General features: G+C 35.4%; 2 protein-coding genes and 1 long non-coding RNA gene across 3 annotated transcripts in view; 2 read left to right on the top strand and 1 right to left on the bottom strand.

Annotated features, from left to right (window-relative positions):
* Positions 1-16,982, top strand: part of LOC136804606 (bifunctional peptidase and (3S)-lysyl hydroxylase JMJD7-like) — a 243,570-nt gene that overhangs the window by 16,397 nt on the left and 210,191 nt on the right. The window lies entirely within an intron of this gene.
* LOC136804610 (uncharacterized) overlaps positions 1-16,982 on the bottom strand; it is a 67,887-nt gene that overhangs the window by 858 nt on the left and 50,047 nt on the right. Inside the window, exon 4 of the long non-coding RNA XR_010846284.1 lies at positions 5,374-5,467. This is a non-coding gene — a long non-coding RNA (uncharacterized lncRNA). The remainder of the gene's footprint in view (positions 1-5,373; positions 5,468-16,982) is intronic.
* On the top strand, positions 1,348-6,842 carry LOC136804605 (uncharacterized). The gene is made up of 5 exons (XM_067061210.1): positions 1,348-2,227; positions 2,793-3,062; positions 4,305-4,616; positions 5,302-5,496; positions 6,147-6,842. The coding sequence occupies exons 1-5, from the start codon at positions 2,168-2,170 to the stop codon at positions 6,570-6,572; spliced, it is 1,263 nt and encodes a 420-aa protein (XP_066917311.1). The 5' UTR covers positions 1,348-2,167; the 3' UTR covers positions 6,573-6,842.

Here is a 16,982-nt window from a genome sequence, read left to right on the forward strand (position 1 = left end):
CTAAACTTCCCTTTGTTGGTACCTAATAGCCGGGGCGTTTGGAATAAGTGGGGGGGGGGGGGGTGGAAAAATTCTCAAAATTTAATAAGCAGGCGGGGGTTAAAAAAAAAGGTGCTTGGTGGAAAACTTTTGAAAAGTTGGCTAAAACAGCAGAAAAGAGGGCAAAAGAGGGACTCTCAAAAACATTTTCCCAAAATTTAAAAAGCAGGGGGGGGGGCTGGAATACGAATTAGCGGGAGGGCGGGGGGACGCTTATTAGGTATCCGAGAGTAGTGACCTTGTGTAGACGATAGGACCGTTTAAGGTTAGGGTGATTTATCATTTTAATAGTATTCTCAAATATACCAGATTCTTTTGATACATGTTTTTTCTTTTATAAGCATAACGTTTATAAGCACATGCAGGCTCAGTTTTGGATACCTAAATAATGGCTCTATCGTCTGAGATCAATAGAATGCTAAGCGTAATGTGAGCCTGGAATAGGGACAGACACTTATATAAAAAAACATGTATCATTATTCACTTTGTGGCAGAAGAACGTAGAAACTTTAAATTAAAGAGGATTGACGGAAATTATTTCGAGATATTGAATTGAATAAAAGAACATTGGTTTAGCATTTACAATTTACGGAAGGGTCATATCTAAGCGAATCGTTCAGAGCTACCTACCCACCTACGCCTTCTCTTTCGATTGTCACCTATTGCATCAGAAAAGTACGACCTTTAGCTTTTTACCGAAACGTGAAATATATCCAAGTTAATAACTTTCTTTTCATAACGTTGTTTTAACATTCATTTAAGGTTATCAGAACGTCATGGATGCCAGATTGACGTCGAAACATGTTCACTTAAGAATTTTGAATAACCGAGCAGATGCAAAAAAGTTCACTTTTTTTGGAAGGAAAACTTATTGGAAGCCACACATCGACCTTGCAATCACCTTTCACAAGTTCCAGTCCAAGTCAATCATTTTATTCCACTAAAAATATCTGATAAACCTTCCATTCTTTAAAGGTTATATCTTTAAATAAGTGTTCCCGTTTCATATCAAACACATATTTCGTATCAGAACAGTGTCGGCCTATTGTTATATTGTGCAGATATAAGCAAAAAAATGCTTTTCTTTTTCTTTTTCTGACCAATCTTGCTCCACATCCGTGTCAATCCAATGTGAAAAAGCTTGTGAATTAAAATTAGATGAGTAAGCAAACGATATCACTCTTATTTAAAAACTTAATCTTTAATCAAGTAGGAGAAGAGATATTAAGAAGTCACTTTTTTTGGAAGAAAGACTTATTGGAAACCATCTTTCGACCTTTGCAAAAAATTACAACGCAACCTAAAAAGTTCCTTTTCATCCTAGTCGAACACTTTCTTTTTCACAAAATGATACTAATTAATTAACCTTCCATTCTTTAATCAAGTAGGAGATATTAAAAAGTCACTTTTTTTGGAAGAAAGACTTATTGGAAACCACCTTTCGACCTTTGCAAAAAATTACAACGCAACCTAAAAAGTTTCTTTTCATTTGAGTCGAACGCTTTCTTTATCACAAAATGATACTAATTAACCTTCCATTCTTCAATTAAGTAGGAGATATTAAGAAGTCACCTTCTTTGGAGAATTGGAATGGGAAACCACCTTTCGACCGCAATCCAAGTCGATCACTTTCATTTTCAAATAAAAAATTCTGATTAACCTTTCATCAGTACACGTTTTTTATAAGAAAAAAAACATATAAGAACATAAAGCTTTGATGGCCAAAATATTAAGAACAGGTTGAGAACATTTTAAGGCTTCGCAGACCCGGTCAAAAACAGCCAATTTCTTAGAATAATGGACAGAAATACTCAACAAATGGCGAAATTAGAATACTAAAGAACATTTTTAGGATTAAAACTTAAAAAGTTAAGAACATCCAAAGGCTTTAAAAATGTCAGATGTTCTTTTAAAAAAACTTGTAGGCTTTAATTAGTACCAACAAAAATGCTGGAAGAAACTCTTGACCACTCTTTGACCTTTGAACGAAATCGGTATAAAAGGAGTTGCAGGTAAGAGGCTAGTCATCATGGAACAGAGACTGGGGATAATTTGAACCATCAGAATCTTTAAGAACTAAACAAACGGCGAGAAGAATTAATTGGTACCACAAGAAAGGTTGATTTTTATGATGGAGATGAGTAAATTGATAATCGTGTGCTTTTTCATCACTTTCTCATTGCTGGAGGTAAGTGCTTATTAAATTATCCTTAAAGTTCATTCACTTTAAGTTTGCATTCTGTTTTGCGGGGGGGTTTCATAGTTGGCGGAGGAGCGGAATCGGCCCTTTTTTCGGACGGAGTGGCGGAATTTGGCGAAAATTTAGACGGAATTACGGAAATTGGGTTCTCTGACGGTGACGGAAAATTAGACAATTTTAGTGCGGAAAAACGGAATTTAGCAAAAAAATTTGCGGAATTTCGGAATTGGTAAAAGATATTCAAAATTTGCGGAATTTTCGACAAAAATATTGAATTTCGAAGGAATTTTCGGTGACGGAATTTTGGTTCAATTTAAGACGGTTTGACGGAAATTGGAGAAAAAATTGGCAGAATTGCGGAATCGGGTACCCCCTGAAACCCCCCCTTTTGCTATCAGTTGGAAACGACTCTCGAGGAAATTAATTACTCTTTACGCTGACCGTGAAAAAATTGGTTTTTGGGAAATTCCCAAACATGGGGTTTTCCACCTGCCTGCCTATTAGTTTATATGGCTTACAATATTTGGATTACTGCTTGAAATTTATTTCTTAGGTCCACTGCAATCCCTTTCGAAGAGAGTGTAAATACCCTCGAAAAGGACATCCTCTCTGTCCAGACGGCTATCTTTGTATGTCGATACTATCTTGTCAGTGTGAGTGTCCTTCGTATGCACCGAGTTATTGCTGTCCTCCCTCCAAAATGGTTTATCCAATCAAAAATGTTAAAGAGCTACAAGGAGTTTTATTTGAAGCTGCAAAGAATGATCCTATTGAAGGAAAGAAATTCGGAAAATTGTTGCCAGCCATTATAAGTAAAAAGAAGGTAAGAAAAATATCCTGCGATATCTTTGACTAGAGTCTACTTCTGGTTGAACTTTGTTTTCTAATAATTTTTGATGACACTGAGTCCAGTGAAGTAATCTTAATTGCGCTTAATCGCGCCATCCAGTCTATAAAAAAGTTTTAGGTGGACCACTGGCTAGCGATATCTTAACTATAAAACGACCCCCTTTTCACCATAAAATTTCATGTTTTCACTATCCTGAGTGTAGGACCTAAACTCCCTGGGATCATTTGAAATCTCCATTAACGCACTGGTAAGACACGACTTTGCTCCTTATCTTGTTGACATAGAATACAATGTACAGCAATGTGCCCTCCCGGTTATTACCATAATGGCTTTATGGCAACTCCTGAACTTGGGCACAGGATGTACGGATTTACCTGACATAGAATATAAATACCTTTCATGTGCATATGTTTCATCTGACCAATACTGTTAATCAAGAAACAAAATCTTATGTACATTTTCTACTGTATACACGCACATTCAACGTCGTAATAACCTCATACATTCTAATGCCTTGGGGTCAATGGCAAGCAGGCTCGACTATTAGAATTTAACATGGAAGTAGCAATTCTAGGTTCATGAGGTAGACCTCCTATAGACCACTCCTTGAATTTACCTGCAATCAGTTCGTACCTGGTCCTCTGGCGGACAGGGTGGACTGAGGGTAAGATACCTACCATAGGTTGGGCCTTTAAGGGTAACTTTTTCAGGCTTCTCAAAATGAACTGCAAGGGACATCAGGAGAGAAGGTCCACTGAAAGGGCGTTAAAAGGAAAATTTTCTTGGGAAATTTAGCCTTAAGTTGAAAAAAGAAATTCAAAAATGTGCATTGTAAGGGTCGTTTTTTCCTTCTCAAATTTGCTTTAAATTGAATAGCGCCTCGTCATGCAAACGTCATGATTATTACTTCTCTCATTTGACCGAAATTCAATCCTACAATCCTTTTCGCCTTAATTCAAAAGTAGTGAAAGTTATTACTTGTTCTTTGTAATTGAGTGTAATTTGCGTGCAAGCGTAATAAAGGCAAAGGGTGATGGGATTGAATTTCAGTCAAACATAAATCAATGTCTATTTTTAGATTCGCGACAGTATGCTATTAAATTATCTGTAAGGATCCGGTTAAAACCCTGATCTTTGGTTCCCATATACGGTGGTCTTCGGATCAAGCGCCCACCTCTGGGCTTCTCTTTTGCATCTTTATCTTTTCATAATTAGATATCAACGGATGGCGGGCCGCCACAAAGAAAGAAATGTACCGCCCCATACCCTGGAACAAGCGCTTGTCCTGAAGGTTACGAGTGTATGAATAGTTTGAAATGTGATTGTGAATGTCCATACTACCCGTTCACATTCTGCTGCCCGCCTTCTTTAACGGTACCTTACAACCCATATGAAATGTCACAACTCCTGGAAAAAGCCGTTAACCATAGCAACAAGACGGGGGTGACAGGGAAAGGATCGAAAACCGTAGTATCACCTCAAAAGAAAAAGAAATTTTCGACTGCAACTTCAAACTCCGTTCACAAGGTACTTCAACACTTACCAACCCAGCTGGCACGCAACGTTGTTTCAACGTTCATCTAACATTATATGGATCTTGTGAACGTTAAATAAACGTCGAAACAACGTTGTGTGCCAGCTGGCAAGATATTTTTAACGTTTTACTTTGACAGGGCTCTAGACGGACAAATGGTCAGACGACTTCAGATGTGACGTTAATTTTGACGTTTTTTTGTCGGCTAATATAACATTGAGAAATATTTTAGAAATTTGATGACTAGATTTCTTTTAAAAGCATAAATTTTGGTACCTGATAAAAATACCTATTCTTGCTATGCGTTAGCCGAGTGTTTCCGTTAGAAAATACAGTCGACGCTCTCTTATTCGACGTTCTACTACTCGATACGCTCCCTTATTCGATGAAATTTAAACTCCCAGTCATCGAGAAGTTCTCATAAACAACGCTCTATTATTCGATAAGCTCCCTTATTCGATGAAAATCCAATTCGACTTAAAGATCGAATTAAAGAGCGTCAACTGTATGATGCAATTTTGACTTACGCATAACAAGAACAAAGCTAGACGAAAACCGGTAGCTTGTGACAAGAATGTTTTCTGAAACGTATCAATGGCTATCGTTAATTTTTACTTAACAATGAAAAAGTTCTTCTGATTATTTATTATAAAATTTAGAATCTTCCTTCAATTATAGCTTAAAACTGATACTTGGGAGTGTCTTCAATTTACAAAACGCAGTAACTTCGTTCAAGAAATTTACACAGACCTCAAAGTATGTCGTGGAAGATCCATCGAAGACTCCTTATCTCGGAACATCCAATCATCTTTTGAGATCAGTGATGAAGTGATGGCTTCTCGATCTGGAAATTATAGAACATCGAAAAATCAGGTTAGTACTATATTTCACTTTTGAGTGAGGAAAATTCATAAATCAATCTAAAATCCATCAGAACGGGATAACTTCAATTGATTCTTATTGAAGAAATATTCGAATTGCAGATATTACTTTACGAGGGTATCCCCTGGTGTATCCCCTGGGGTATCGGAACATGAGAATTAGTTCGAATTATAGAAGTACAGTTGACGCTCCCTAATTCGATTTTCAAGGGGAATCTGATTTTCATCGAATAAGGGAGCGTATCGAATAGTAGAACGTCGAATTAGAGAGCGTAAACTGTATTCGCGAATAATTGAAGTTCAAAATAGCGGCGAGTCCATTATTGTTCCGAATTTTGAATTTTGAATTCACATTTAGTTTGTAAGGTATTGTTAGCTGAAAGGGGCCATAAAACTTGTTCAAGTTATTGAGGCATTCGACTTATAGAGGTGTGGGTTATGGAGAGAGGTTTCAAAGTTATTGTTAACTGAATGCACTACAAAACTTGTTCGAGTATGAAGACATTCGAGTTATAGAGGTTCGAGTTATAGAGTTTCCACTGTAAGGTTCATAAGGAATGAAGGCACTACAAAACTTGTTCGAGTTAAGGAGACATTCGAATTATAGAGGTTCGAGTTAAAGAGACTGTTCATATTTTTCAGATTCTCAAGAGACTTAGCAAAGCACGTGCTGCATTGGACCAATGTTTTAAAAACAATGAACCACAATGTAAGAAGAAAACCATTCCTCAATTCCTCTCAACACATATTGTTATCCACGAAAACAAAGATGGCGGGTTTTACGTTCATTCCATCGAAAATATGGACCAGCAAAATACCCCTTATAATGTGAAACTCCACATCAGAAATGAGAAAAAAGTTTTGAGAAATGTCAACAACGATATACCACAAAGTCCTGAATCGATCGAACAACATTCGAAAGAAATGTTCATGGTTTTCAAACACTCAACTGGATTTAAACAAGACAAAGGCAGCCAGGATATTCGGCAGACTACCATTTTGGGTCTTTTTGATCGGCTTTTGCTCTCAATGGTAAAATCAAACGTGATAAATATGGAGAAAATCTAGTGCTGGCTGCTATATTTGAAAGTTTTGAATTTTTGAGCAGAAATTTACTTTCTGTGTCGATTCTTATAACATTGTCACCGAATAGATCGGATATCCAACATTCTTAATACAAATCTTATGGAATATTATTATTTTTTATTAGATTTAAAGTTAGTTCTTAAGCAAGTCTTATGTGCTCTTTTTTCAGATATTGACTATTTGTAACTGAAGATGTCTTTAAATTTCTTTATGAATTCATAAAATCTCAATTTTTCTGACGTCAAATTACTTGACCCCTATACTAGGGAATGATTTATCAATGCTATGGGAGATTTTGCTGCTCCTAGTGTCTCAAGAGAAGATCTGTCAAAATTTTAAGTTTGAGAGGGGGTTTTAGATAAGGTCAATTGATTATACAGTGGAAAATTATCAAATTGATTTGAAAATGAATTCCAAAAAAGGAGCAGTACAATTTTCCATCGGAGATGAATGATAGTCAGCACCTCCAGTCGTTTTCAACTACCATTGCGCGTAAACCCGAAAATATTTTGGTCAGACGGCATCAAGGAAATAAGCACGTCAATAGAAAAAAAACTGTCTTTTCACACTTTGGACAATTCTAGCCCCCCCCCCGGTTTTGTGGTACGAGGTTGTATCTAGAAAATCATGGGCCTGCGGCACAACAATCGCAAGATTATCTACACTTTATCGATTGGAAACCCAGATATTTTTCAAAGCATTTGCCACAAACTGTTTCTTGTTGCTGGTAGTCAGCGTAGAGAATATAAACCTATACGACTATATGCAATCATAAGCCCGTGCAATATTTCCCCCCCACTGTTGAGGATATTGATTTTTCGAAGAATCGAACCCCCTGGATATCCTACTTTATTAGTAAAGACCCCCTCCTTTCTTATAAAGATGCTTACCCCTGGATATCGCATTCTTTACTTGAAAAGACACTTTACTCCCTGGATATCTGCTCCTTTGTAGATATTAAACCCCCTGAATATCCAATATCCTCAACAGGGGGGGGGCACGGACTATTTCTGGAAAAGCTTTTGCAATACTTACGGTTATGCTAGGTTGCAGTGGCAAATATTCAGTGCCGTTTTGTTTTCGTTGCAGATTAAATTGGGACAGACGCAAATGAAACCTGGTTATGATTCAAAATAAAAATAAACTACTTGTTTTCTATTTTGAATTTCCAGTTCTCTATTTGATAGTGGTAATCTTATTTTCAGCCGTTTTTCTTATTCCATTGCAAACACCTAGCATTAAAATTAACCCTACTGCTCATTTTTCTCCTAAAGCCTAAAACAACAAGTTTCGCTTAAAATGGCCCTTCAAACTAGAAATGCTACTAGAAATTCAACATGAAAAACATGTACTAAACCGAATTTTAAGATGTTTCCGCCGATTTATAATGCAACAAAAAAATCAATGTATAAAAAAGGTCAAAGGGTGGTTCAAGAAAGAGAATTAAAGTTGGAAGACTACGATAAAAAGGTAAGCACAAACCAGGAACCCACAGACACGATCATAAGTTTGGTAATGTAAGCGTTTAGTCTCTCCTAAGATTTTTATTTGGGGAAAAAAGCCTGAAATGCATGACTAACGCTTCTACTGTTCACTAAAATAGTTACAAGAAAAAATCAGGGCGATTATCATGCCGAATCTAACAATGACCAATCGCAGCGTTTCCAAGACGACCCACCGTCACACGTGTCTACCTGTTGAAGATAACATGTTAAAAATTCCATAAACAATCCGTGTAGCCTATACGTGTTTACTTTGTCTGTCAATCATACTTGGAATCCCTGTTCATTCATTAGTTGTATTTCTTAATATTAAAAAGACTGGGCAACAGACAAACCAATCTATATATGTGATTATGTATTCATCAATCCTATGTGGATCGGCTTGTTCCATTTTTAATTTGATTTACATATCTTACATGCGGTTTTATGAAGAATTTAACTGTATCATTTTGTAAGTGCTTAACACAACCGTAGCAAAAGTTGCCTGCTAACAACAGGTGGAACTGCAGTCGCTCTAAGCCTTGATCGTTTATTCAAAGTTTGGTATTTGAATGAATATTCAAGAGTGCTGACAGAATTTCGTGATCAAGCTTTGCTTTGTTTGTACACTGCAATTGCTATTTGTCAGACTGGTTTATTTTTCTTTGGACTTTATTATCTTGGTGTAGGCTATTTTACGAACGTTCACTACATCCAATCAAATGGGTGATATGCATTGAAGTTTATTTTTAATAGACTGGACAGCGATGATAAGTGACTTGATGCAACTAGAACCATTGAGTTTCAAGCCGGAAGGAATTATTTTCCATCCAGAACACCTGCACGTAGTTTTTACAAAAACGCCGGATTAAAACTAAAATCTATCGATTTCAAAAAATGTAGTCCTCCAAAACAAAGGAACCGCTAGATACAATCCGTCGCCATGATTACGGCGCGTTATATGTGCGTTTCAGATGCGAGATAAGTAGCTTCAATCTTTTTTGCCTGAGAAGGGTTAAAGTTTTGCCTCTAGTCCTTCAGGCTTGAAACTCAGATCATCAAAAAGACAAAATTCATATAATAAGCGAAAAGCCCAAGTTCTAGGTGTTGCTGGCCATAAAGCCATTGATAGATTTAAAAAAGAATGTTACGATTACGATTAGGAACCTTGTATCGATCATTTTGTCATAGTATGAAAACCGCTGTCCACTAAGACGAGGAGATTTTAAGAGAAGAAACTTTCAAAGAAAATTTATTCTCAATTTCCAGACCATTATTCTTATTACGCAAAATAGGGGCAATTCTCCAACAAAGTTGAAAATAGGAGTATGTCTGCCATAAAAAAAAACACACGAGAGAGTGTTTTTCCTCTTTTGCAGTACTGTTGACCTTTTAGTGTTTGATAATTAGGTGGAGAAGATTATTGACCTGGAAGTTTAAATTATTAGTCTAGATCTAGACTAAAGAAAAATTAATGAAATGTTCACAAAATGTTGGCCTAAAAGTGTATCCAGATGAAATTAAGCCCTGGAAGTCTATAAACCACTCCCGAATTAAAGTATTAGAATGAATTTATCAATTTGCCCAAAAGCGACTTTTTCGCCCGAAGTTTAAATTGCTGAAAACAAGGAACTACTGTAATATATAAATCACACCTGAAACATGAAATGGGACGCATAATCAAAAAAGAAAAAAGAAAAGACGGAGGTAAGTTGGGACAGAAATATTTTGGACGATATATGCATCCCCTATATCAAATCATATCAGAGGGGATGCGTGCAGCCTAACGTAAGGGACGACAACCTTTTCCATTGCCCGGTAAGGATGGATATGAATATTTATTTATTTAATGTTGAAATAATTTAACAATAATTTAAATAATAAAACTAGACAAAAAACTACAATACTCAATTTGTGCTGTAATTGTATGTGGAAAATCGATTTAAAATAAGTTTCTATTACATAGTTGTTTTGTATGCCTTCTATTGCAAAGTAATTACAAGTTTCATTAGATGCTACAAATTTCCAAAAATGTTTTGACCAAAGCCGTTTTCAAGGTATATATCTCGCAAAGAAGATTTTCAGATTTTTTAACAAATAAAAACGTACATATTATCATTTTCAAAAGTCCGAGTTTCTATTTTGGGTTTAGCATTGCTAACTAGTAACGAAAAGTCAAGGTCATTTACATCAATCTGCAAGTGCAAGCAGCATCTTTATTTATAAACAAACTTAACTCGTTGACTGTCACTAGCAAATCACGTGTCTTTAGGTCAATCTTGACCCCGTTTTCATCCCTGATCTCGAGCAGTTGACATTTCTTTGAACCGTGCAATTGCAGAATTTCTTTGGTCAAATCTTTGACTGTTTTCCGGCAATTTTCGTCAATAATCTCAGAATATTCCACCTTTTCACCGGTATCTACGAAATGAACTTGTATCGCTAACTTTTGTTTGAGAACCAGATCAGGCCATCCTGGAGTAAACATGTAATCTTGTAGAGTTTTCTCATCATCATCCAGTACTGTTGTACCAATATAAAGTTGTCTGTATTTAGACGGGACCCCTGTTCTAGCTTCAATACATCTTTTGATTGTTGAAATTGTATAAGAATTTTTTACTAGAACAGTGAATGTATCTTCATACGCAATCATATTTTGAAATACTTTTAAGAGGAAACTTTCTTCAACGACAATCACATTTATAGAAATTTGCTTCATAGAGTTTTCTTCTATTTGAAGATCGAATAAAGGTTGGTCTACTTTAAGCTGTCGGTTTCTGAAAACCAGTGTTTGATCATCCGGTCTGATTTTGTACTTTTTGTGTATATATCTTTTGACGTCGTTTACAAATTTAAATTGGTGTGTACTTAAATCTTCCTCTCTCGTTAAAAACTTTAATGTGAACACATCAAATTTCTTGATACCGAGCCGAAGGGTGAGCAAGTTATCTTTAAACCTATCGGTAACTGCCAAATAAATGACCACATTGTCGCTAAAGACGTCGCTAGGCATTACTTCCTTTCCCATAGCAATTAAAATTTGTTCTGAGATTGGGATTTTTCCATTTTTCATGTATTAAATGATTAAGACGAGCTTTATTAAAATTTTGGCACATGAAAACTGGTAGTACTTTATGTGAGCCGAAAGCTTTAACTGTCAAACGTTTCAAAATGGATAGGTTTTTCATTTTACTGGTATTTCTAACTGGTGCTTCTAACTGATCGTTGTCGAGTACCGCTAAATGTAATTGGAGCACTTTAATGGTTTTCTGCTGTTCAAAATCATCTTCTCCTGGGATAAAAACATCTCTTTGTTCAATTATATAGCTCGTTTTTAATATAAGTTTCATTAAATTGGCGTCATAAATAGGCTCTGGTACTTTGGTGTATGGTTCAAAAAGAAGTTGATTTGAGCACGGTATGTCGGTATATTCTTCGATTTCTTGCAGAAGACTTGACACTGACACCTCTTCTGAAAATTTAAAATTGAAACAACAAATCTTTGGTTGATAAAGACGGCGCAATCCTTCTTGAGTTCTATGAGCTAAAATTTCAACTCTGAGTTCATCGTCAATCGGGCATGGATCGTACGGGTATTGATGGCACTTGCCACATCTGTTCGGCGTACCCGACATCAATACTGAACCGAACAGTATTTCATTACATCCCGTGCATCGGACTATCCCGTTTGATTGCTCTGTTTTGTAGATTTCAGAACAAAATCCGCTTGGACATGTTTCGATTTTATTGCCACAGCGACATCGTCGACTGACGGAGTTTTTTAAGTACAAACGGTCATAAGTTTCCTGAGATGATTCCATATCTTATAAAATGACATACTAGTGTCGTTATCACGCTGACTGGAGATATCGATTTCTGCTATTCTTTCAATGTCACTTTGCTGGAGAAATCACGATATGGTAAGATAATATAGCAATCAAGAATTGTTTCGATCAACGTTCAATCAGTCACAGAGCAAATAGTGTCTGATAATGAATATAGATGACTCAATTTTAAAACTGTAGCAACCGTGTATTGTTGTGATTCTTTCTTAAAGCGGTTTATTCGATTGTTGAAAACGTATCAAAGTCATGATCGAACAAACGTAATAATTATCTTACTGTAAGCTTCTGTTTGATGGAAAGTCCTTTAAAATACGGAAAGATAAAATCATCAAAAGGGGAACAAAAATGCTCTATCGTACTTTAATATCAAATTAAAGCGAATAATGCCTTAATTATGACTCACAGGAGATATAGAAAGATACCCACGTTAAATGGATGGTTCATTATAAATCAGCGTCACATAATAGGAGTAAGATCTATAGCGTATTTTCACAAATCTTTTGTTTGATTTAAGTCTATAACTAGTTTCTTAAAAAAAAAACGTGTAAATTGCCAATTATTCCATATTCAAAATCTTACGGTCTTCAAAACAAGAGCAGTGCGCATATCCCGCGGTGTGATGGCTCCCTAAGTTTTTTGGTTTAATTTTTAATTACGGGAGCAAATTAAGAAACATTTTACAGGTCCAAATAAATTTTATTAATCTTCTCATTGTGTTGCTGTTGCCTACAGTGCTGTAGACTTCTGATAATATGCTGTCTTAAGTAAGCATAGTAATAGACTTAAATCACAAAAGATTTGTGAAAATACGGTATAGATCTTACTCCTATTACATATTTGACGATGATTTACAAGTTTTTTGATAAGAACATCCAAAACTTTTTAAGTATTCTGATGTTGTTAGCTTTTTTGAATTTTAAGCCTTAAAATGTTCTTTAAGTGTTCTTAATTTCAACATTTTGTGAGTATTTTGGGCAATTTTCCTAAGAAATTGGGTGTTTTAGAGTCCGCAAAGCCTTAAAATGTTCTTAACTTAAGCTCTTAGGATTTTAGCCATCAAAGCCTTATGTTTTTATATAGTTTTTATATTACAGTACGATATAGCAATTATCGTCCCCCTTTTGATGATTTTATATTTCTGTATTTTAAAGGACTTTCCATCAAACAGCTTAAGATATTTATTACGTTTGTTCGATCATGACTTTGATACGTTTTCAACAATTGAATAAACCGCTTTAAGAAAGAATCACAACAATACACAGTTGCTTCAGTTTTTCAATTGAGTCATCTATAATCATTATCAGACACTATTTGCTCTGTGACCACGTTGATTGAACGTTGATTCAAACAATTCATGATTGTTTTATTATCTTACCATATCGTGATTTCTCCAGCAAAGTGACATTGAAAGAATAGCAGAAATCGATATCTCCAGTCAGCGTGATAACGACACTATTATGTGATTTTATAATATATGGAATCCTCCAAGGAAACTTATGACAGTTTGTACTTAAAAAACTCCGTCAGTCGACGATGTCGCTGGGGCAATAAAATCGGAATATGTCTAAGCGCTTATTGTTCTAACATCTACAAAACAGAGCAATCAAACGGGATAGTCCGATGCACGGGATGTAATGAGATACTGTTCGGTTCAGTATTGATGTTGGGTACGCCGAACAGATGTGGCAAGTGTCATCAATACCCGTACGATCCATGCCCGAATGATGATGAACTCAGAGTTGAAATTATAGCTTATAGAACTCAAGAATGGTGCCATTCTTTTCAAAAAAAGATTTGTTGTTTCAATGTTAAATTTTCAGAAGAGGTGTTAGTGTCAAGTCTCCAGCAAGAAATTGAAGAATATACCGATATACCGTGCTCAGATCAACTACTTTTTGAACCATACACCGAAGAACCAGAACTTTTACGGCTTTTTTACGACGCCGATTTAATGAAACCTATATTAGAAACGAACTATATAATTGAACAAAGAGATGTTTTTATCCCAGGAGAAGATAATTCTGAACAAAAGAAAACCATTAAAGTGCTCCAATTACATTTAGCGGTGCTCGACAACGATCAGTTAGAAGCACCAGTTAGAAAGATCAGTGAAATACACCTATCCATTTGGAAACGTTTGACAGTTAAAGCTTTCGGCTCACATAAAGTACTACATGTCTCCGTGTACGAAAAATTTTATCCTTATTATAATAAAGCTCGTCATTCAATTCGTGCAAAATTTAAAATCCCAATCTCAAACCAAATTTTAATTGCCATGGGAAAGGAAGTAAAACCTAGCGACGTCTTTAGCGACAATGTGGTCATTTATTTGGCTGTTACCAATGGGTTTAAAGATAACTTGCTCACCCTTGGGCACGGTATCAAGAAATTTGATGTATTCACATTAAAGTTTTTAACGAGAGAGGATGATTTGAGTACACACCAATTTAAATTTGTAAACGACGTCAAAAGATATATACACAAAAAGTATAAAATCAGACTCGAAGATCAATCACTGGTTTTCAGAAACCGACAGCTTAAAGGAGATCAACCTTTATTCGATCTTCATATAGAAGAAAACTCTATGAAGCCTATAGCTTTAAATGTGATTGTTGTTGAAGAAAGTTTCATCTCAAAAGTATTCCAAAATATGATTGCTTATGAAGATACATTCACTGTTCTAGTAAAAAATTCTTATACAATTTCAACAATCAAAAGATGTATTGAAGCTAGAACAGGGGTCCCGTTTAAATACAGACAACTTTATATTGGTACAACAGTACTGGATGATGATGAGAAAACTCTCCAAGATTACATGTTTACTCCAGGATGGCCTGATCTGGTTCTCAAACAAAAGTTAATGATACGACTTCATTTCGTAGAAACCGATGATAAGGTGGAATATTCTGAGATTATTGACAAAGATTGCCAGAAAACAGTCAAAGATTTGACCAAAGAAATTCTGCAATTGCACGGTTCAAAGAAATGTCAACTTCTCGAAATCAGGGATGAAAACGAGGCCAAGATTGATCTAAAGACACGTGATTTGCTAGTGACGGTCAACGAGTTAAGTTTGTTTATAAATAAAAATTCTGCTTCCACTTGCAGATTGATGTAAATGAATATTCACAAATGTTTGAAAAAACACAGGAAGTTGCAGTAAAAATGTAGAAAAAAGGTCCCCCCTTCCCCCAGCTGCAATGTTCAGTCCGCAAGGCCTTCACACCAAGCATTTAACATTAGCGAGTTTATGTATTCGAGATAAATCGAAGGGGACGGTATAAAGCAAAGTTGACATGTCTCCAAAATCACCGTCCACTTTGCTCAACGACGGTAAAAACACCAAAATACCGTTGTCTGTTTAGGTGAGCAAAGACGATATAGAGCCGTACATCAACTATCGACTTTGTTTTGTATCGATTTCACTTACCGTCGCCCTCGATATCCTCCGATACATAAACTCGCTATTGCAAATGTGGGAAAGGGGGAAGCAGCTTAGAATTAGCTTTTGTCTCAATTTGTAATAACTTTGTAATAGCACGCATACAAAACAACTATGTAATAGAAATTTATTTTAAATCGATTTTCCACAAACAATTACAGCACAAGTTGAGTATTTTAGTTTTTTTCTTGTTTTATTATTTAAATTATTGTTAAATTATTTCAACATTAAATAAATAAATATTCCTATCCATCCTTACTGGGGGGCCTTACTGGTCAAGGAAAATATGTTATATCATAGTAGTGAGATAGCATCAAAATACTCCAGATGGTGAGAAATGCATGAAATTTTGCACAGATGAAAACTTGATTTTAAACTGTAATACCAAAATCTTTCCCTTGACCACCTGCCAGATGAGGTTATCAGGTGGAATATATAACATCAAATTTGGTCATCATATTCCGAAATTACGAGCATTTTAAGTTTTTTCTAAAAGGGTTATGATGGCGTTCAACAGGAGCATTTTCAAGACATGTTTTGTATACAATTTTCCTCAAAATTTCATGTTCTTTCCGCTGGGACCATAAGGCTTTGAATATGGAATAATTGGCAATTGACGGGAAATTTCTCTCATTCCTTCTACAGTGATTAGATTGACACATGCGTGATAAAATTTCTATTATTGGTCTTCCGAGGTTGATATGTTCTTTGAAAACTCAATCTCTGATACTCAGGGTAGATATTCTTAACATGGCAATTCAATATTGGTGGTATTCCTACCATATTCTTAATTTTTTTGACAATTACATATGAATATTCTTATAAAATATATCCTTATAAGAATAGTGTGCAGCTAATCTATTTTAATTCATTTGATGTAACCTTTCAATTTATCTGGTGTCGCGGTGTCGACCTTATTTTTCATCGGTTTATTGGTGAATGGCTCGAAATTCGATCGGTTTTCCGTTTCGGTAAGACAGTTTGGAATTTTTAGGTCGGTTTTTCGGTGAACGAGCTTTATCTTTAGGTTTTCGGTGAGGAGTCCCGGTCGCTGAGTTTTTATCTTGTTTCTAAGATGTGGTCAAGCGCTAGTTGGGTTGATCCACAACAACTTGGAATCATTTCATTATACTTTCTTCGAGAAGCACCATCTGACTGATTGATCAAATTATATATGTATTAAGAATGATCTGATTGGTCAAATTGTGTGAATCTTGTGATCTGATTGGTCAAATTACGTGAATCTTGCGATCTGATTGGTCAAATCATGTGGATTTTATGAGCCGAGATAACAATTTTTTTGAACGACTACAAAATTTTCTTGGATGGATGCTGAGAAACAGTTAAAAATATCTCAAAAACTGAAGCAATTTTTCGTCAAAAAACAGTCATAATTTTTCAAACATCAATTTAGAAGATTTTTCCGGAAAATTTCAAACAGTTTGATTCTTTGCGGACAATTTAAAAACAAATCGAAAGAAATTTAATTACTCATTGAAAATCTTTTGTGTAAGAGAGTAATATAACAGTTTAGTAACGTCTTTTTAAAGTTCATAACGTCATGTTTATGATTAAATTCTTAATTGCTTTTGACATGATAAATTAGTAAACTACAACTTGTAAA

Source organism: Clytia hemisphaerica, unplaced genomic scaffold, assembly GCF_902728285.1.
Source record: "Clytia hemisphaerica strain Z4C2 unplaced genomic scaffold, Clytia hemisphaerica genome assembly, whole genome shotgun sequence".
NCBI lineage: Eukaryota > Metazoa > Cnidaria > Hydrozoa > Leptothecata > Clytiidae > Clytia > Clytia hemisphaerica.

What these genes read in the sequence shown, in the direction of transcription:
- LOC136804605 (XM_067061210.1), top strand. Translation starts at nt 2,168, where the DNA reads ATGATGGAGATGAGTAAATTGATAATCGTGTGCTTTTTCATCACTTTC. An exon ending in CCATTATAAGTAAAAAGAAG is followed by an intron (nt 3,063 to 4,304) that starts GTAAGAAAAATA and finishes TTTCATAATTAG; the next exon opens with ATATCAACGGATGGCGGGCC. An exon ending in CTTCAAACTCCGTTCACAAG is followed by an intron (nt 4,617 to 5,301) that starts GTACTTCAACAC and finishes CTTCAATTATAG; the next exon opens with CTTAAAACTGATACTTGGGA.